The sequence below is a fragment of the Oncorhynchus masou genome, chromosome 6 (assembly GCF_036934945.1).
Source record: "Oncorhynchus masou masou isolate Uvic2021 chromosome 6, UVic_Omas_1.1, whole genome shotgun sequence".
In the NCBI taxonomy this organism is placed as follows: Eukaryota; Metazoa; Chordata; class Actinopteri; order Salmoniformes; family Salmonidae; genus Oncorhynchus; species Oncorhynchus masou.
In genome coordinates, this window is record NC_088217.1 from 53,320,434 (window position 1) to 53,343,693 (window position 23,260).

At 42.3% G+C, this 23,260-nt stretch overlaps 1 protein-coding gene across 4 annotated transcripts in view; it reads right to left on the reverse strand.

Annotated features, from left to right (window-relative positions):
* Nucleotides 1-8,587: 8,587 nt before the first annotated feature.
* LOC135542277 (adenosine receptor A1) overlaps nt 8,588-23,260 on the reverse strand; it is a 48,795-nt gene continuing 34,122 nt past the window's right edge. For 2 of the 4 annotated variants that reach the window (XM_064969117.1, XM_064969113.1), the window contains one exon: nt 8,588-11,404. In XM_064969117.1, coding sequence (XP_064825189.1) covers nt 10,756-11,404 — 649 coding nt within the window. In that variant the 3' untranslated portion in view covers nt 8,588-10,755. Of the gene's footprint in view, nt 11,405-14,565; nt 14,922-15,870; nt 15,902-23,260 lie in introns of those variants that run through there. The other 2 variants (XM_064969116.1, XM_064969115.1) reach the window with 2 other exon arrangements.

Here is a 23,260-nt window from a genome sequence, read left to right on the forward strand (position 1 = left end):
AAGATAAAACATGTAGCAGCAGATATAGTATATGGTAGAAAGAGTATGTGGCCTTTTATGTAGCCTACAGGCTGGAGATGAAATATATGACAATGAGACGAACACTTTTTACATCATGCAGGTTTCTCATATCAAATAACTTAGCCTAAATGGTGCCCAATCAAACAAAACATTTGCTGACATATTAACAAAAACATATCCTAAAAAAAAGGACAGGTTGAAGTAAAATTGACAATATAGAATTGATAGTCAGGCTACTCAGAACTGCTGTACAGGAGTTTCACCCTGTGTGCTACATTGTCATGATCAGTGGTTTCAAGTTTGTATCCATACATTTTTGACGAGCTGATCACAGTGAAAAATAAAATACTTCTGCATTTCCCACTGTGTAAACACATTGCAAATAGGCTCAGGATAACTACTGATAAAATTGGGTAGCTGATATTCAGAGCTTAAATAACCAAATTGATTAGGTCACAGAAATCAAGACTAATAAAGCCAATGCAACGGCCTGTTTCACAAACGGTGGGCCTAACACGTGGATGGGTATTCATAAAATTCCATTACAAGGCCGACATGGTAGGCTATACCCCAGTAAGCACGGACCGGCGCCGACATCTTTTGGATGTCTTTTTTTTGGTCCTAGCCAGACCAGCCGTCTTTTTATTGGTGCAGTCCAAACCAGCCTTGATTTCCATGTCCACAGACGTTGGCTTTTGGTCCAGTCTGGACCAGTCTTGATTTGATCCAAACATAGGTCTTGATTTCAATGTCTGCAGACATAGATCTTTGGTCTGGACAAAAATTAACCTGATTTCTACATCTGGAAAATATGTATTTTCAACATCCAGGAAAGTACATATTTTCACCTAACTTCAATGTCTGGAAAATACGTATTTTGGACGTCTTTTCAACGTAATTTTGCTTACAGTGACTATTCTAGTTGTGGGGTGGGGGGCAGCGGCAATATTTTTGTCTTGCATAGGGTGGCAGAATGGCCAGGACCGGCCCTGGCCTCTTCTGATCCTAAACTAGTTTAGTTTAGTTTATTAGGATCCGCATTAACTACTGCACATGTAGCAGCTACTCTTCCTGGGGTCCCCATAAAACTTAGAAATACATGACAAAGAAAAGAACAGTTACAGACCAGAACAAAATAAGAAATTACATTAAATTCAAATAAGAGTTATACATTGAGTTTACAAAACATTGAGTACACCTGCTCTTTCCATGACATACACTGACCAGGTGAATCCCGGCAAAAGCTACGAATCCTTATTGATGTCACCTGTTAAATCCAATTCAATCAGTATAGATGAAGGGGAGGAAACAGGTTAAATAATTATTTTTAAGCCTTGAGACATGGATTGTGTATGTGTGCCATTCAGAGGCAAGACAAAATATTGAAGTGCCTTCGAACAGAGTATGGTAGTAGGTGCCAGGCACACAAGTTTGCATCAAGAACTGCAATGCTGCTGGGGTTTTCACGCTCAACAGTTTCCTGTGTGTATCAGGAATGATCCACCACTCAAATGACATCCAGCCAAGTTGACACAACTGTGGGAAGCATTAGAGTCAACATGGGCCTGCATCCCTGTGAAACGCCATCGACACCTTGTAGAGTCTATGTCCCGACTAATTGAGGGGGGTGAAACTCAATATTAGGAAGATGTTCTTAATGTTTGGTATACTCAGTGTATATTGGAAAGACATCAAAAACACTTTTTACACACTAGTCATATATACCTACAGTTGAAGTTGGAATTTTACATACACCTTAGCCAAATACATTTAAACTCAATTTTTCACAAATCCTGACATTTAATCCAAGTAACAATTCCCTGTTTTAGGTCAGTTAGGATCACCAATTTATTTTAAGAATGTTAAATGTCATAATTATAGTAGAGAGAATGATTTATTTCAGCTTTTATTTATTTCATCACATTCCCAGTGGGTCAGAAGTTTACATACACTCAATTAGTATTTGGTAGCATTGCCTTTCAATTGTTTAACTTGAGTCAAATGTTCCAGGTAGCCTTCCACAAGCTTCCCACAATAAGTTGGGTGAATTTTGGCCCATTCCTAATGACAGAACTGGTGTAACTGAATCAGTTTTGTAGGCCTCCTTGCTCGCACACATTTTCAGTTCTGCCCATAGGAACTGGACCCATAGGACCAGGGCTTTGTGATGGCAACTCCAATACCTTGACTTTGTTGTCCTTAAGCCATTTTGCCACAACTTTGGAAGAATGCTTGGGGTCATTGTCCATTTTGAAGACTCATTTGTGACCAAGCTTTAATGTCTTGAGAAGTTGCTTCAATATATCCACATAATTTTGCTCCCTCATGATGCCATCTGTATGTGAAGTGCACCAGTCCCTCCTGCAGCAAAGCACCCCCACAACATGATGCTGCCACCCCCGTGCTTCACGGTTGGGATGGTGTTCTTCGGCTTCCCCCTTTTTCCTCCAACCGTAAAGATGGTCATTATGGACAAACAGTTCTATTTTTGTTTCATCAGACCAGAGGACATTTCTCCAAAAAGTACGATCTTTGTCCCCATGTGCAGTTGCAAACCATAGTCTGGCTTTTTTAAGCAATCGTTTCTTCCTTGCTGAGTGGCCTTTCAGGTTATGTCGATATAGGACTCGCTTTACTGTGGAAATGGATACTTTTGTACCTGTTTCCTCCAGCATCTTCACAAGGTCCTTTGCTGTTGTTCTGGGATTGATTTGCACTTCGCACCAAAGTACGTTCATCTCTAGGAGACAGAACACGTCTCGTTCCTGAGCGGTATGACGACTGCGTGGTTCCATGGTGTATATACTTGCGTATTATTGTTTATACAGATGAACGTGGTACCTTCAGGCGTTTGGAAATTGCTCCCAAGGATGAACCAGACTTGTGGAGGTCTACAATTTTTTTCTGAGGTCTTGGCTGATTTCTTTTGATTTTCCCATGATGTCAAGCAAAGAGGCACTGCGTTTGAAGGTAGGCCTTGAAATACATCCACAGGTACACCTCCAATTGACTCAAATTATGTCAATTAGCCAATCAGAAGCTTCTAAAGCCATGACATCCTTTTCTGGAATTTTCCAGAGGGGGGGAGAGACACGAAAGCCCAGCTAGCCTAGTTGGCTCGGCGGTCTCAAACAGGGGTCACTATTGAACGTTTCCAGCGCTGCAGGAGCTGTGTTTACTTTGCTTTGTTCTGGGACAATGTGGACCGTGCTGACTTTCAATGTAGCAACTGCTTGCTTGCGGAAGACAACAGGAGTGAAGTGGCAACTCTTAACAAGTAGCAACCCTACACAAGCTAGTGGTGAATCTACCCCCGCCTACTTTTTATTTTTCTTCCATCTCAGTAGCCAGACACCGTTCTGGTCTGATTTTTGCCACCTCGTCGGCTCTCCAAGGCCGACTGGTCGATGCTAAGCAGGGTTCCATCACTTCCCCGGAAAACAGAGCTGTTCTCGACCCAACGAACCAGCCATAGAGATACGTCACTCACCACAGAAGTTGAAGAAAGTGTCAACTGGTGACAGTATCCATGGAGAGGTTGACCCCGGATCTGACACAGATCAAAAACAGCTTTGCAGCCCTGTATTCAGAGGTTCCTGCGCCTTCTTCCTTGTGGGCTTTCCATTCAAGATTGGATCCGGAGGTACCTGCGTCTTCATCCTCGGTTCTGTCTCCCTCTCCGGTGGCTTCTACCTCGGGTTCAGATCCTCAGAGCTCCCACCCTCATCAGACCATGAGGCTGACTGAGAGACCGGCCCATTCAACATAAACCAGCTGTCATTTTAGGCAGCTCTATGGTGAGAAACATCTCAGTTCCCAAGGCAAAAACGCTGTGCTAACCAGGAGCACGAGTACAGGACATCACAAGGCTGCTTCCGACTGTTCTACGACAGATGCCGGGAGTTGACACTGTCGTGGTCCATGTGGGGTCAAACAACATCAGGAGGGCTTGCTCGGAACATTTGAAAATGGATTTTAAAGAACTGATTTTAGCATTAAAATACTCCAAAAAACTGCCAATAATTTCAGGTCCAGTACCATCGTTTGGGTCATGGGTGTGAAAGATTCAGCAGACTGCTGGCATTACACATCTGGCTAAAATATTACTGTAGCTCTGCTGGAGTTAATTTTATGGATAACTTTGACACCTTCTGGAAACAGAGGACACACTTCAGGAATGACGGAGTACATCCAAATCATCTTGGCTCCTGGACTCTGTCCATGCATTTCAAGGCTCCGTTGAGACAATGACTTTTCAATGATCCAAGACCATCTCAATTAATCCCTACCATTGTGACAATGAGTCATCATAATGCTGTATCAAATGTACATGATCCTAAGGGCATTGAAACATGTCACTGAAACATGCATGAGAGCACCAGCTGTTCCAGGCGACTGTGTGATGACACTCTCTGCAGCCAATGTGAGTAAGACCTTTAAACAGGTCAGCAGACATAAAGCCGCAGGGCCAGATGGACTACCAGGACGTGTACTGCGAGCATGAGCTGACCAACTGGCAAGTGTCTTCACTGACATTTTCAACCTCTCCCTGTCCGAGTCTGTAATACCAACATGTTTTAAGCAGACCACTATAGTCCCTGTGCCCAATAAAATTAAGGTAACCTGCCTAAATGACTAAGCAACCCGTAGCACTCATGTTGTAGCCAAGAAATGCTTTGAAAGGCTGGTGATGGCTCAAATCAACACCATTATCCCTGAAACCCTAGACCCACTCCAATTTGCATACCACCCTAACAGATCCACAGATGATGCAATCTCTATTGCACTTCACACGGCCCTTTCCCACCTGGACAAAAGGAACATCTATGTGAGAATGCTATTCATTGACTACAGCTCAGCGTTCAACACTATAGTGCCTTCAAAGCTCATCACTAAGCTAAGGACCCCAGGACTAAACACCTCCCTCTGCAACTGGATCCTGGACATCCTGACGGGCTGCCCCCAGGTGGTAAGAGTAGGTAACAACACATCTGCCACACTGATCCTCAGCACAGGGGCCCCGCAGGGGTGCGTGCTCCGTCCCCTCCTGTACTCCCTGTTCAAGCATGACTGCATGGCCAGGCACAACTCCAACACCATCATTAAGTTTGCAGATGACACAACAGTGGTAGGCCTGATCACCGACCACGATGAGACAGCCTATGGGGAGGTGGACAGAGACCTGGCCGTGTGGTGCCAGGACAACCTCTCCCGCAACTTGATCAAGACAAAGAAGATGATTGTGGACTATAGGAAAAGGAGGACTGAGCATGCCCCCATTCTCATCGACGGGGCTGTAGTGGAGCAGGTTGAGAGTTTTTCAAGTTCCTTGGTGTCCACATCACCAACAAACTATCATGGTCCAAGCACACCAAGACAGTTGTGAAGAGTGCACAAAAAAACTTATTCCCCACAGGAGACTGAAAAGATTTGGCATGGGTCCTCAGATCCTCAAAAGGTTCTACAGCTGCACCATGGAGAGTATCCTGACTGGTTGCTACACTGCCTGGTATGGCAACTGCTCGGCCTCCAGCCACAAGGCACTACAGGGGATAGTGTGTATGGCCCAGTACATCACTGGGGCCAAGTTTCCTGCCATTCAGGACCTCTATACCAGGCAGTGTCAGAGGAAGGCCCAAAAAATTGTCCCAGACTCCAGCCACCCTAGTCATAGACTGTTCTCTCTGCTACCGCACAGCAAGCGGTACCGGAGTGCCAAGTCTAGGTCCAATAGGCTTCTAAACAGCTTCTACCCCCAAGACATAAGACTCCTGAACATCTAATCAAATGGCTACCCAGACTATTTGCATTACTCCCCCCCACCCCCCCTTTTACGCTGCTGCTACTCTCTCTTACTATCTATGCATAGTCACTTTAAAAAATCTACCTACATGTACATATTACCTCAATTACCTCGACTAACCGGTGCCCCCGCACATTGACTCTGTACTGGTACCCCCTGTATATAGTCTTGCTATTGTTATTTTACTGCTGCTCTTTAATTACTTGTTCCTTTTATTTCTTACTCTTATTGGTTAGGGGCTTGAAAGTAATCATTTCACTGTAAGGTTGTATTTGGTGCATGTGACTAATACAATTTGATTTGACTGGCAAACACAATATAAGTAACTTTATGTGCCCCTAATTGCACCGAATACCTCTGTTTATCCTACAGCTATTGTATGCAGTAACCATGAGCCTCTGAACCAGAGTTACACTGTTTGCACTGAGGCAATGTGCTCTAGTAGGGAGATAATTTTGTGTAGCTCACCCTGCACTATCAGCTCCAATATAAATAACATGAGCAAGTCTACTTCTGATAAGCTTCCCAATAAAGCATTAAAATCAATCAAGCAACCCAGAAAATTTAACAGCCTGAGAAACAATGTCCATTACTTCAGTAAGTTGCTTGTAACAGATGACATAGGCAGAATATTTATCTCTGGAACTCACTTAGATCATACCTTTGATACAGTGGTAGCAATACATGGTTATAACATCTCCCGAACAGACAGAAATGCCAACGGGGGCGGTGTTGTGGTCTATATTCAGAACCACATTCCTGTAAAGCTTAGAGATGATCTAACATTAAATACTGTTTAAGTAATATGGTTACAGGTTCATCTGCCTCACCTAAAGCATATTCTTGTGAGAAGCTGCTATAGACCACCAAGTGCTAACAGTCAGTATCTGGATAATAAGTGTGAAATGTATGTGATATCAACAGAGAAGTATATTTTCTGGGTGATTTTAAATATTGACTGGCTCTCATCAAGCTGCCCACTCAAGAAAAAAATTCAAACGGTAACCGGTGCCTGCAACCTACCAGGGTAGTTACAAACTGCACAGGAATTAAATAATCAACATGTATTGATCACATCTTTGCTAATGCTGCAGAAATGTGCTTTAAAGCAGTATCAAAATCCATAGGATGTAGTGATCACAAAATATAAGCCATATCTAGGAAAACCAAAATTCCAAAGGCTGGGCCTAATATGGTGTATAAGAGGTCATACGAGAAGTTTTGTAGTGATTCATATGCCGATGATGTAAAGAATTTTTGCTGGTCTGTGGTGTGTAATGAGGAGCAACCAGACGTTGCACTTGACACATTTATGAAATTGCTTATTCCAGTTACTAATAAGAACGCAGCCATTAAGAAATTGAGAAATTGACTCTAAAAACAGTTAAATCCCCTTGGTTTGATGAGGAATTGAAAAAAATGTATGGTTGAGAAGGATGAGGCAAGGATGAGGCAAAAGGTATGGCAAGTAAGTTTGGCAGCCCAACTGATTGGCAAACTTACTTCAAATTAAGAAATCATGTGACTAAACTAAATAAAAAAACTACACGAAGATAAATGATATAAATTATATAAAGAATGATAGTAAAACGTTTTGGGGCACCTTCAATGACATTTTGGGGAAAAAAAGCCAACTCTGCCTCATCATTCATTGAATCAGATGGCTCATTCATCACAAAGCCCACTGATATTGCCAACTACTTTAATTACTTTTTCATTTTTCAAGATAAGCAAACGTAGGGATGATATGCCAGCAACAAACGCTGACACGACACATCCAAGTATATCGGACCAAATTATGGAAGACAAGAATTGTACTTTTGAATTTCGTAAAGTCAGTGTGGAATAGGTGAAAAATGTATTGTTGTTAGTAGCTAGCCAGTTTGAGTTGAAACACTATTGAAAGCAAGCTGGCAACATGCATCAAACATGTTTTCAGTTGTTTGTTTTTTTAAATATGAGCTAGCCAGCTAGCTAACAGGGATCAAATCTGTCTTCAGGTGCAACGTTAGCTATCAAATCTTCCTCTCACATTATATGTCAGGAAGAGGCTATGTATTTAGCTTGTTGTACCACATTATAATAACCTAGTATCATAGCTACATAGCCTATCCCATAATGACATGTACATCAAATCAAATGTATTTATCAGATGCTTCGTAATGTAGCTAGCTATAAACAAAACGTAGCTATTTACCAACAACACGCCAGTCTTAGATTTTGACGGTTGACAGCCCAAGTAGAAGAGGTCATCCATATCCTATCCATCTGCCCAAGATTGTTGAACAAACTTATGGAAGCCCATTTTCATTCCTATTTTCAGAGGGAAATATGCGTGTATTACATCCACATGCAGACAACAAATGTTCATATGGCAGCTGGGGGGCAGACCACAACGTGTTGTTTCTGGGCAATTGGGCATCATTGGCAAAAGTGTAAATAATCCATACCCAATCCTCCAGTAAATTGTGACGAACTCACTTACAAAACTCTGTTTTGGACAAGCCTGACTTTATGACCAAAATTATCCAATTTACAGTTGGTAGTCGATTTTGACACTACAATTAATGTTTCTTACTCATATCTATGCGACATAAGCTGTTTAAAACCAGAGAAGTTGGTTCTAAGTGGCAATTGACCTTTACAGTTGTGTTGGTAGCTTTTATGGTTTTGCCGCTAGAGGTGGCAGAGGGAGAAGAATTATGAACTATTTCTAAAGTTGTGCTTGGCTTTCAGCGAGCACACTTTAATTACACAGTTTAGTTTATTGAGTAATTTACAATATTGGAGTTTAGATGATTATTCAGAGTACATCTAATGGATTTCCATGCACACGTTCAGTTACAAACAAAATCAGGATTTCCAAACAGACAACAATTAATCACATTTCAAATATTTCTGTCAAAGCAAAGTGGCCTACTGACAAATCACAACGTCTGGTGTGGTGATCCTCAGGTAATCATGAGGATGTTATACTGTCCAATAGGCATACAGTTCAATCATTTCCTCCCCTTCATCCTGGGCGAACAGGTATGTGGCAAAGTCGATCATAAACGGCTTAAGCTTATGCTCGTTTGACTCCCACCACGTTTTGTAGATAACCTCTCCAAACAGCACAAAGAGGAAGAAGATGACAAAGACAAGAAAGCAACGGTCCATGCAGTAGGTACTCTTCTCCTGGTTGGTCTTCCTGCGACATTTCTTTAAGACGTCCTCCATTGGGTGATTCTATGAATCACATCACCCTAAATCCTCTTAGGATTTCAAGATTTCAACATTCACAAAACTAAAGAGTAATGCAAAGTGTCTGGTGATTATAATTTTACAGCATCAATACTGCTCGAGTGTCCCTTCTGAATACTTGTATTTTGTGTGTGTGTGTGTGTGTGTGTGTGTGAACTAAACATGGAAAATTGGCTTTTGTCAATCAGGTCAGTCTCCTCTTTCACCGACAACATGAGTGACAGGAGCAAATTGCACAAGCCCTTGCCTCAGTGTCACCTCTCCCATGTCCTGTCATGAAGTAATTTGTCTGTGTGGACTGTCCATTTCTAACAGATATTTCAAACAGATCCATGCAGGATCTGAGCCCTCTCTTTATTTGAGTCCACCGCTTCACTCTCTGGGGTCAGGTGTTAACCCGCTTTGGGCTCAGGATTGATTGGTTTCTGCGGCGTGCTTTGCCAAGTGGTGGGATGCCCACATTTCGCGTGCTCCTCAGTCAGAGATGTATTTGTACTTTGTGATAAAGATGAGGTCGAAGTACATCATAAACAAGGACAGTGCATGCTTTCAGTATCTCTACATTTAGGAAACATTTGGAGGTAATATCAGAATCTCAAAAAATCCTGTACTCCGATAGCCATATAAAACAATGCTGATGATGCAGATTGTCAAGCAATTTAGCTAGTGTGTAATTAGTAGGATGTGATTATTTATTAACTTTGAATGCAAATGCAATATCCCCAGACTCTCTTTCCAACCACCTACCCCTATGTGTATCAGTTATACGGAAGTGCCTTGTGAGGGTCAAGTTGATGAGGAAGCAGAACTGACAAAGGCTTGCATAAAGGTTTTCCAGGGTTGTATAAATCACACAGCCATAATGTACTGCATGTAATTAATTCACTCTAGATTTAAATCGGGCTCACTCAGATGCCCAGAGCCTTTTCCAACACCCTGTCAGTGTTATAAAAATTATGGCACAACCAAGCTCAGGAGAAAATACTACAGATCATTCTTCTCAAACAAAGCATTGTTGAACCTGTTCACCTGAAAACAGCGTTCTTCTTTAGAATAATCTGTGGAGCTTAGTTTACAGAGAATTGTCTTGATTTACATTTCCTTTGTGGACCTTGATGGACAATAGCTTGACTGTAAAACGGATATAGGCATATTGAGTGATCTTCCTGGGAAAGCATGGGATTTTACAGTAGTACTGAACCAACTCTTGAAAATCGTTATTTTTGTTACAACGCCATTTGCCAAAACAGTTGGCAAGGTAACAGCACCCCACCCATACACATGCCATTAGCTTGGCACTAAAGCTGAAAGAGGATGAGTGTGTTACAGGCCAATTTGACAAGGATCTCAATATACAGCAAATTATTCAATATGCATTGCAGCTGGCATCAGTGAGTGAAATTACAGATATGGGCTGGGCTAATTCTCATTTAAAGTCTTCCTTTTTCCTGGATTGTCTTTCCCAGGTGAGGCCTATATCATTTGTAAATTCATTTCGTTTCCATAATTCAGTAAAGTGCTCTTTGTTGGAGTTCATTCCAGTAATTGGGGGCGTCCACGTACTGTTTCCTTCATCCCAGATGTCTCTCACATGCTTGCGTAACACAAGTTTCCTCCTCATTGCACTATGGCTACTTTTTTAACGCAACTATTCCACAGGAAAAGCATAGCCAGGACCTTCATTGTTTCTAAGGGTGGACTGGAGATTTATCAGACAGAGGTGGCGGGCTGGGCTGGTTGGGGCAGGGGCTGGTCTCCTTGTGTTTACACAGCATGCAGCGGCGGGCGATCTGGACTAGCGTGGCGCGGAACCGCTGTATCCGGAAGGCATAGACCAGCGGATTGAGGGCAGAGTTGACATGGGACATAAAGATGCCCACGTACATGGCGCTCTTGGGCATCCCACACTCCGGGCAGAAGAAGAGGATGCAGTTCATGACATGCAGGGGCAACCAGCATAGAGCGAATAGCAAGACGACGAGCGCCAGGGACTTGGCTAATTTTAGCTCCTTGTGCAAGTACTTGCTGGTGTCGCAGGTGGCCTCTGCACGCATGTTGAGCTGCTTCCGGATCACCCTGAAGATCTCAGCGTACAGCGCGATCATGATGGTCAGAGGAACCACCACCCAGCCGAAGAAGTTGAAGTAGACCATGTAGTCCATGCGCATGACCGTGGTAAATGTGCAAACTATTATGTCATCACTGGTGGTGCTGAGGTTACCGTGTGTGTGCTCGTTGTGCCAGCCCAACATTGGCACCAGCCCGGTCAGGGCAGAGAGGAGCCAGCACAGGAACACTGCCACCCATGCCCTGTTCTGGGTCACGATGATGCTGTACCTGAAGGGGACCAGAGGAATGATCAAAGTCAGTTTGAAAAACTACACAGTCAAACATGGAACATGCAAAACAGTTGGAGATAAAGTTTCGCTTAGACTTCAGATGATCTCCAGTCAAATATATCTAGAAATATCTTTTCATAAGCCATCTGTGTGAAATGCTTGATAGATGCATTAGGAATGCATTTTTAAAGTACATGTTGTTATAAGTAGCAAAGCATGAGATGTTATGAATAACAATGATGCACAATCTCGGTTTATTGCATCATGAATTAAATTAATGTATGGACTGTCATACTGTTATACCCATTTGCTTCAGTGCCACTCAAGCTAACAGGGTGTCAAATGTATTCTGTGACGGAAGCACAATGCATTCATTTATGAATTGATGGTGATTTATAGAGTCACCAAATTTCCCGAGGACAAAGATATGGATTTTTGGGATGCAAAATACTGAAAGCTAAGCAAATGCAAATATCTACATTTCTTTCCCGATTTTTCTTTTTTTCTTTTTTTTATGTGATAAAATAAAAGGTGGCACTATGAAACCAATACAATTTAAACAAAATGTATTATAATTTAATATTAAATAGCCAAATTAAGGAATCGTTCCCTTTAATAGTAAGTTCCCACTGGGCACAAACGCCAAATCAACATCTATTTCACATTGGTTCAATGTCATTTCATTGTAATGACATGGAAACAACGTTGATTCAACTAGTGTGTACCCAGTGGGATTGGTCCCCTGTCCACATGACAATACAAATAAATAAGACGCACCAGGAACTTTGCCAAAAATGCCAAACGAACCAGCCTTAAAAATCACTCCTTGGGACAGACAAGAAAATTTTAATATACTTAAAAGCTTTCAATGTCTGGCCCATTGATTTCTATTCAACTAAGCATAGATATATGGCTTTCCACAGTCTGAGAGAAATTCTCCTCAGATACATACTTGGTAATGTAGTGTATGTGGTTACCTGCTCGTCCAACATTTCATTCCAAAATCAAGGGCATTAATATGGAGTTTGTCCCCCCTTTGCTGCTACAACAGCCTCCAATCTTATGGGAAGGCTTTCCATTAGATGTTAGAACATTGCTGCGGGGACTTGCTTCCATTCAGCCACCAAAAGAGCAATGGTGAGGTCAGGCACTGATGTTGAGCGATTAAGCCTGACTCGCAGTCGGCGTTCAAATTCATCCCAAAGGTGTTCGATGGGGTTGAGGTCAGGGCTCTGTGCTGGCCAGTCAAGTCCTGCCACAACCATCTAGACAAATTATTTCTGTATGGACCTTGCCTTGTGCACGGGGCATTGCCATGCTGAAACCGGAAAGGGCATTCCCCAAACTGAAGCACAAAATCGTCTAGACTGTCATTGTATGCTGTAGAGTTAAGATTTCCCTTCACTGGAACTAAGGGGCCTAGCCCGAACAATGAAACAATTGGCACTATGCATTGGGGCAGGTAGCATTCTTCTAGCATCCGCCAAACCCAGATTAACAATAACAGCACTTACATTTGACTGGGACAGCTCTAGCAGGGCAGAAATTTTACGAACTGACTTGTTGAAATGTTGATATCCTATGACGGTGCCACGTTGAAAGTCACTGACCTCTTCAGTAAGGCCATTCTACTGTCAATGTTTGTCTATGGAGATTGCATGGCGGTGTGCTTGATTTTATACACAAGTCGGCTTCCCATAGATCTTCAAGAAGATTTAAGTCAAATCTGTAACAAGGCCACTCAAAAACATTAAATATCATCTTGGTAAGCAACTCCAGTGTATAGTTGGCCTTGTGCTTTAGGCCATTATCCTGCTGAAAGGTGAATTTGTCTCCGAGCATCTGCTGGAAAGCACACTGAACCAGGTTTTCCTCCAGGATTTTGCCTGTGCTTAGCTCTCTTCCGTTTATTTTTATCCCCCCAAAAACTTGCTAGTCCTTGTTGATGGCAAACATACCCATAACATGATGCAGCCACCACCATGCTTGAAAATATGAAGTGTGGTACTCAGTGATGTGTTGTGTTGGATTTGCCCCAAATATAGCACTTTGTATTCAGGACATAATGTACTTTTTTGAACACATTTTTTGCAGTTTTACTTTACTTTATTGCAAACAGGATGCATGTTTTGTATTTGTTTTATTCTGTATAAGCTTCCGTCATCTGTACAGGCATCCTTCATTTCACTCTGTCATTTAGATTAGTATTGTGTGGTAACTACAGTGTTGTTTATCCATCCTCAGTTCTCTCCTATTGCAGCCATTAAACTCAGTAACTGTTATAAAGTCCCCATTGGCCTCATGGCGAAACCCTTGAGCAACTGAGTTAGGAAAGACGCCTGTATCTTTGTAGTCACTGGGCGTATTGATACACCATCCAACGTGTTATTACTAACTTCACTATGCTCAATGGGATATTAAACATATTTTTTTTCTTCTATTTTTAACCATCGACCAATCGGTGCCCTTCTTTGTGAAGCATTAGAAAACCTCCCTGGTCTTTATAGTTGAATCTGTGTTTGAAATTCCCTGCTTGACTGAGGGACCTAACAGATGTGTGGGGTACAGAGATGAGGTAGTCATAAATTATGTAAACACTATTATTGCACACAAACATATTATGTGACTTGTTAAGCACATTTTTACTCCTGAACTTATTTAGGCGTGCCATAACAAAGGCAATGAATACTTAATGACCCAAGACATTTCAGCGTTTCGTTTTTAATTCATTTGTGAAAATGTACAAAAACATAATTCCACTTTTTGACATTATGTGGTATTGTGTGTGGGCCAGTGAAACAAAATCAAAATGTTATCAATTTTAATTAAACATGTGGGAAAAGAAGTCGAGGGGTGTGAATACTTTCTGAAGGCACTCTAAGTTAATGTATAATTAGAATGAACAGAAAATGGTCCTCACTAGGAATACAGTAAAATTCTTAATTTGTTGCCCTCAAGCAAAATCCATCTCATTATGGACAATCCTCTATTAAAAGGTTAAAACCCCGAATATTCTGTAATTTCATGACAGGTGGTGCTGCAGACCATATAAATGCATTTCATGTGATGTATTTCAGTTAAGGTATGTTTTTTTGTCATGAATTTGGCAGTTGTTTTTCAATAAATAGCATGCAACCGGTGGCTATACAGTGGACTCACTTGATGGGAATCTTGACCCGGAGGTAGCGGTCAATGGCGATGGCCATTAGAGACAGGATGGAACCCTGGGTGATGATGAGGAGCAGACAGGCGAGGAAGAGGCAGGTGTAGAATTGAGTCTTCAGCCCCAGACTAATCACTATAGCCAGGGGAATGACCAGGGCTCCCACAGCGATGTCTGCCACCGCTAGAGACACGATGAAGCAGAACGTGGTGTCTCTCAGGGCGCGGTTTACACAAACCACCAGCACCACCAGCACGTTTCCCAGCACAGAGGCCAGGGCGATGGCTGTCTCCATGGAGATGTAAATCATGTCCACATGCTCCCGTGGCTGGATACCGGGAAAGGAAAACATTTTAAAAGTCCTCAGATCTCCCCTTGCCTTGCCTCAGAAGGGAAATGGTTTAAGAGGTTTTTCTTCAATTGGTCCTATGGATTTGACTAATTTCATTGTGTCCTCCTCCATTCTACGTGGTCCCTCTGAGTTGCTGCTGTTGAGAGAAGCGTGGGTTGTCGCTGATCTGGCATTGATTGAGTGGGCCCTATGTCAATGAGAGCATCTGGGGAGATGAATGTCCAGCGTCCTCTTCTAGCTCCACACTGACTGACTGACAGGCTGATCCCCTGCTTCTCTCCTCCACTCCTCCTCCTCCTCACTTTCTCTCACTCTTGGAGAGAGGCTCTCTCTGAAACAAGGGAGGGGCCTCGTTCTCTTTGCAGCAGTCTGCAGCACCACCACCTCCCATCACTCCTCTGGAACAGTAGCGAGCTCCCCACATACCATCATAAGTGTGTGTGTGTGTGTGTGTGGGTGCGTACATGACGTGTGTGTTTGCGTGTGCGTGTTATAGAGGGGAGCTGTGACTATGGTCTGGCAGGTGGGTCTTATAAAACAAGCATTTGGGAGATTGCATGCTTTTCGTCAGGGCCACTCAAGCTAATAGGGTATCAAATAAAGTTGGAGTGCCAAGGTGCCATCTTAAGTTTTTAGTACTCTGTCACCTGAGATGCACTACAAATATGACCGTAACACTTTATTTTTTTTATTTTTTTGTATTTATTTAAAGTCAGTTAAGAACAAATTCTTATTTACAATGACGGCCTACCCCTGCCAAACCCGTATAACGCTGGGCCAATTGTGCGCCGCCCTATGGGACTCCCAATCACAGCCGGTTGTGATACAGCCTGGAATCAAACACGTGTCACCTCTATCACTGAGATGCAGTGCCTTAGACTGCTGTGCCACTCGGAGCCCACTTACCCAAGAAGATTTCTGAAGAACCAAACTAACAATCTGCCCCCCCACGCATTTGTGCTAACCAAGACCGCTGTCATCCTCTCAAATAGCTTTGCATAAATTAATGGACCTTACACTGTGTCCAGATGTTCTGTAAGTGATGTGACGTTTTTACTTCCTGAATATCCACAAAGAGAATCTGTAGAGATATAGAAACTTAAATCCCCTATAGATTAATGTTATACCCTGCCTTTTTGCCTTTAGCCTTAAAGGTGAATTAATAAATTAATAAATAATCTTTAGTGTGGCTGGAGTGCTTCCCAGTCTTAAGGCAAACCTACAATGCTGATATCGATTTCTCCTTAATCAGAAAGCATCAGTACACAAGATACATGGGAGTAATTAGAATTATGTAATGTGCAAGTTATGATTTGTGGTTCTTCAGGAGCAATCCATGGTTTAATTTCATACCCCAGCTAATTAACTTGTGAGAAAGATAAACTCAGCAAAAAACAGAAACGTCCCTTTTTCAGGACTCTGTTTCAAAGATAAATCATAAAAATTAAAATAATCGTCTTCATTGTAAAGGGTTTAAACCATGTTTTCCCATGCTTGTTCAATTAACCATAAACAATTAATGAACATGCACCTGTGGAACGGTCGTTAAGACACTAACAGCTTACAGACAGTAGGCAATTAAGGTCACAATTATGAAAATTTAGGACACTAAACAGGCCTTTCTAACTGACTCTGGAAAACACCAAAAGAAAGATGCCCAGGGTCCCTGCTCATCTGCGTCAACGTGCCTTAGGCATGCTGCAAGGAGGCATGAGGACTGCAGATGTGGCCAGGGCAATAAACTGCAATGTCTGTACTGTGAGACGCCTAAGACAGCGATACAGGGAGACAGGACATACAGCTGATCGTCCTCGCAGTGGCAGACCACGTGTAACAACACCTGCACAGGATCTGTACATCCAAACATCACACCTGTGGGACAGGTACAGGATGGCAACAGCAACTGCCCGAGATACACCAGAAACACACAACCTCCATCAGTGCTCAGACTGTCCTCAATAGGCTGAGAGAGGCAGGACTGAGGGCTTGTAGGCCTGTTGTAAGGCAGGTCCTCACCAGAGATCACTGGCAACAACGTCGCCCATGGGCACAAACCCACCGTCACTGGACCAGACAGGACTGGCAAAAAGTGCTCTTCTCTGTTGAGTCACGGTTTTGTCTCACCAGGGGTGATGGTCGGATTTGCGTTTATCGTTGAAGGAATGAGCGTTACACCAAGGTCTGTACTCTGAAGCAGGATCAATTTGGAGGTGGAAGGTCCATCATGGTCTGGGGCGGTGTGTCACAGCATCATCGAACTGAGCTTGTTGTCATTGCAGGCAATCTCAATGCTGTGCGTTACAGGGAAGACATCCCCCTCCCTTATGTGGTACCCTTCCTGCAGGCACATCCTGACATGACCCTCCAACATAACAATGCCACCAGCCATACTGCTCGTTCTGTGCGTGATTTCTTGAAAGACAGGAATGTCAGTGTTCTGCCATGGCCAGTGAAGAGCCCGGATCTCAATCCCATTGAGCACGTCTGGGACCTGTTGGATAGAAGGGTGAGGGCTAGTGCCATTCCCCCCAGAAATGTCCGGGAACTTGCAGGTGCCTTAGTGGAAGAGAGGGTGTCACTCCCTGACCTTAGAGCTTTTTATGTCTCTATTTTGGTTTGGTCAGGGTGTGATTTGAGTGGGCATTCTATGTTCCCTTTTCTATGTTTTTGTATTCCTTTGTTTTGGCCGGGTATGGTTCTCAATCAGGGACAGCTGTCTATCGTTGTCTCTGATTGGGAACCATACTTAGCTTTTCCCACAGGGTTTTTGTGGGTAGTTGTTTTCTGTTTAGTGTTTGCGCCTTACGGGAGTATTCCGGTTTCATTTATTCTCTTGTTATTTTGTATGAGTGTTCAGTTCAATAAACAAACATCAACACTTACCACGCTGCGCCTTGGTCCGACTACTCTTCCTCATCCGACGACGAAAACCGTTACAGAGGGGTAACATCTCACAGCAAGAACTGGCACATCTGGTGTAGCCCATGAGGAGGAGATGCACTACAGTACCTAATGCAGCTGGTGGCCACACCAGATACTGACTGTTACTTTGATTTTGACCCCACCCCTTTGTTCAGGGACACTATTCCATTTCTGTTAGTCACATGTCTGTGGAACTTGTTCGATTTATGTCTCAGTTGTTGAATCTTGTAATGTTCATATTAAATATTGACACGTTTAAGTTTGCTGAAATTTAAACGCAGTTGACAGTGAGAGGGTGTTTCTTTTTTTTTGCTGAGTTTAGTACGTTTTGAATAGTACATTAGTGCTTAACATTACCTACTTGTTATTCTATATCGACAGGCAGATGAAGCGCAGGCAGATTTATGCTCATACAACACACATTTTCTTCCTTTTCATCATCTTAAAACATCATCTTTTTATGTGATTTTTTTAAAAACTTGAACTTCACATAGGCTAACAGCCCGCCAGTTGTACTTCAAGCCTCATTCTGTATATTCGCTCCATCAACTTGAACATTCTGGACCAGCGCTTTGCTAGAATAGTCATGGAGCTAGAAAAGGGACACACATTGAAAACATTCACATATTGAGATATCATATGCATGGAAATGAATTGGAGTGGAATAGCAGAATTTTGATAACTGCCAGCAAGCCGTAGCCTCATACGAACCATTCTGATCTCCCAAGCTTAATGTGAGCTTGGGAGATCAGGATGGTGTGTTCGAGGTTAAGCAAGCCTGTAGACAAAAACATTTAATTAACCTAAAACACAGTTCTCTCAATAAGGCAATGTTCATCTCTGAATCAGAAAATCTTGGCAGTTGGCAGCCACTTCAAAAGATGCAGTAATGAAGCAATCTCTGTGATGGCCCCTCTCAATCCATTAAGGAGAGTAGAGGTTTCAACGTCTGCTGTAAACACATTCATTTTATACTCTCTTTTTTGGAGGAAACCGATGACTCTGGACTTTTTTGGGGATCATTGCCTCTGACCTCAGACTGTGCGCTGTGCGTTAGCGTGTTGGTGAGCAGACACAGAAGTAAATCACTTGTCTTGGAGATGGTATCACCTTTCCCATGTGCTGTATGACATCTGCAGAGAGGGTCCCAGGCAATGTCCCCTGTAATATCCTGAGGATATGAGCACATTTTTTATCATTTGAGCCGGACACTTGAAAGTTGTGAGAATTCTGTGCAACTTCCAGCGCACGTTTACAGGGAACACTGAGGCTGTACCCCTACCGTTTTTGACAGTAACCAATAGCCTATTGTGGCTATTTGAGCATAATGTAGGCCTACCAACAAAACCAATGGAGCAAATCACATAACATTTTCACATGGAAATATCTTTGATTTCTATGATATAGCATAGTATATGTGGTGTTCATTGCAGGCCTACATTGCATGTGATTTTTTATGAAGGGTTTGATATTATCTATTTTAACTTGGTCTGTAACACCATTGTTCAACTAGCTGACTGTAAATTGCATTGTATTGTGTTGTATGATGCAAGAAAACACTTTACAAAATCAAATGTATTATTATTACCATACAGAAAATTAGACAATGTAGACTACCCCTCTGCCTATAGGCTTATTTGCATATTCAAGCCTGTCTCAAAATACAACACTGCCCATTTACTTAAGAGGTAAGCGTTTTACTTCATTGGCTTTTCAAAAGACAGCTTGAAATGTGGCCTACTTGTTTTGTGCTCTTGTAGGAAGCAGTAACTCCCCATTGCTGACCTATACTTATCTATAACTGGGCTAATAACTCGATAACTAGGAAAGAATATCAATAAATATGAACACGCTCGGCTCTGCGCTCTAATCTGATCTCTGCGCTCTAATCTGATCTGAGTTTGTGAGCTACCAACGCCAATAGGACTCCAATAGAACTCCAATAGAACTGCACTCTGGCTCTGCCTACAACAAAATCACAGACTCAATCTTGCGAAATGAGATTTGTTTTGGTTTGTTGCATTGAAAAGGGGTTGATATAATGTAGATTCGATTACAGAAAAAAAATGTTAATCTAAACAATGCAAACTAATGGGACAAACTCAGTGAAGTTCAATCTCTTGCGTCTCAGCATGGCACGCATTTCTTCTGCGACAAAGTCCTGGAGGAGATGCATGCTCGCAATTTACAGGGAACATTGGTCTCAGAGATATTCGGCTTTGTGTGTAGAGTGATAATCATAGCGTAGCAACAGTGAGCTTTGATGTAAGGGTTGGTAAAGGTATAGTGACAAGCTTTTATTGTATATAATTAAGTGATACTCCCCAAATGCTTCCAGGGTATTATCCCTTTTATACAACAGGTTACCAACATATTCAAATACAGTGGTGGGCCGTCAGGGCCAGCAAGGCCTTCTCTGCTGGCCTAAACATCATCAGAATATATATTTTTTTTAAATATATTTTCCCACAAATATGTATTAAATTATTCCCCAGAGTAAGAGTTACACTCTTCCTTTCATAGCGGTCCTCTTTGTTGCACTGCTTCCATCCCCAGGTTGAGATTTGGAGGGCTGGTCTTTATGTTAGATATTTTATCCAATCATATTCAGCCATCATGTGCTGCAAGGGGTCTAAAATCTGCCCTCAGGCCTTCAGAATCAACAGTGCGGGCGCTTGTAGCTTAAAGTGAATGGAAATTAAAATTTAGTGTCAACCAATCAGCTTTAGAGTTGGCTATTGTACGCCTGCTGGCTGGCTCCAGTGTTACACAGGAGCCAGCTAGCAGGCGTAGTGCCTGCACGTCTTTTGATTGGATTTTGATTGGATTATGATGGTAATAAGAGGAGGATTAATTCGGGTGGGACTGTGTAGGACTTCACTGAAGGCCCAGGCCCCAGAACCACGGCACGCTACTGTTCAAATAATGTTTTGACATATTTTAATTAAAAATGTTATTTTTATTAATTTATTCATACTATGTCATCCTTCCACAAAATATAGTTAATAACAATAGGGCTTTTTACAGGGGGTAGAGGTATAGCTAAATAACAATAGGGCTATTTACAGGGGGTAGCGGTACAGATTCAATGTGCGGGGGTACTGGTTAGTCAAGGTAATTGAGGTAATATGTACATGTAGGTAGAGTTAAAGTGACTATGCATAGATAATAAACAGAGAATAGGAGCCGCGTAAAAGAGGGGAGTGGCAATGCAAATAGTCTGGTTAGCCATTTTATTTGCTGTTCAGGAGTCTTATGGCTTCAGGGTAGATGCTGTTGAGAAGCCTTTTGGACATAGACTTGGCGCTCCGGTACCGCTTGCCGTGTGGTAGCAGAGAGAACAGTCTATGACTAGTGTGGCTTTGACAATTTTTACAACCTTCCTCTGACATCGCCTGATATAGAGGTCCTGGATGGCAGGAAGCTTGGACCCATTGATGTACTGGGCCGTACGCACTACTCTCTGTCGTGCCTTGCGGTCGGAGGCTGAGCAGTAGCCATACCAGGCAGTGTAGCAACCAGTCAGGATGCTCTCCATGGTGCAGCTGTCTATCCTTTTGAAGATCTGAGGACCCATGCCAAATCTTTTCAGTTTAGCAATGGCGCCGGAGAAGAAGGCAGACGTTTTACATGTCCCCAACCGATTATGTTTTTGTTTGTTCATTTGCATTTCTTGTAATTTATTTTTGTACTTATTTTGTACACAATCTTATGTTATGACCGATAATATCTTCTTGACATCGGGCCTGTGATTACTCACCACGGACTAGCAGAATCCTTTTTTGCCTTTAATGAGACTGGCGCAAACGACATACTGCTTTTTCGGGAACAGGCCCAGATCACTGGGATTTGCGTGAAGAGGAGGCGGAGAAAAGGGGGCCAGAGGGCGGGCTGCCTTCTGAAAATTCATAGGCGATCTAATAAATCCCCACTTCCTTCCATTCTGCTAGCAAACGTGCAGTCTTTGGAGAATAAAATCGATGACCTACATTCAAGATTAAACTACCAACAGGACATTCAAAACTGTACAGCCATAAGATTCTTGAACAGGTAATCAAATGGCTACCCAGACCCCTCTTACGCTGCTGCTACTATCTGTGTATAATCTATGCATAGTCACTTGAACTCTACCTACATGTACATATTACTTCAATTACCTTGACTAACTGGTGCCCCCGCACATTGACTCTGCACCGGTACCCCCTGTATATAGCCTCGCTTGTTATTTTACTGCTGCTGTTTAATTATTTGTTACTATTATTTTCTATTTTTTCTTGTTTATTTTTTACTTAAAACATTTTTATTTATTTGTTCTTAACTTCTTAAAGCATTGTTGGTTAAGGACTTGTAAGTAAGCATTTCACTGTAAGGTCTACCTACAACTGTTGTATTCAGCACATGTGACAAATAAAATTTGATTTGATTTGAGTAAAGGTGGTCTAGAGTTTTTTCCCTCTGGTTTCACATTTAACATGCTGGTAGAAATTAGGTAAAATGGATTTAAATTTCTCCGCATTTAAAGTCCCCGGCCACTAGGAGCGCTGCCTCCATAACAATTAGCAAATTATGCATGATTTAATCTGGCATAGAAAATGTGCTCTCTCATCAGGACACTGCAGTTTAGAGAAGCTTGCCAACAACACAGGTAACACAATCACTTCAAACTGAAGCTTGAAAGACTAGCTGCAGTTAGTTTCATTTGACCTGTTTTATATTGTTATTTTTTACTATATATCCATAAAATGTTTTGACTGGCTGAGAAAAGCTGCATATCTGTCTGTCTCATCCTGACTCCCGACACGTTCATTACTATGCGACAGCTTGAGATCTAATTTGAATATTGAAACAATGTTGCAAATGACAGAGAGACAGACGGCCAGGTTTATACAAACCACCACTGTTGAAAACTAAATGTTAGTCTAAAAGAAATGTGAGATAATGTCTATATGCTTTATATAGTGGAGATCAAGTTTATAAATTGCCTGGCTTGGCTGATGAGACAGTGGATTGGGCAGTAAGATGGAACAGAGTAAATAGGCATTCTAACGTCACAGATTTAGCCGGTGGTAACTTGTGGAAAAGACACTGTCTGGAATGCAGTTTTAACCCATCAGCATTCAGGATTAGACCCAGTCGTTGTATAATATGTAATACACCTATAGAAGAGATGTTTCAGGCCAATGAGTGGCTCAGTTGGTAGAGCATGGCACTTGCAACGTCAGGATTGTGAGCCCAATTCCCGGCGGGACCACCCATATGGAAAAACAAACACTTTTTCACCTTTGGAGTGGAGATGCTTTAGAGAAAGTTTTGCTAAATGGTATATTATCTACAGTAGACCTCGAGTGAAAAGGCACCAGACTTCTGACTTCTGGGTACATTTTGCGACAGAAAACCACTGACCAGTGATTACACCT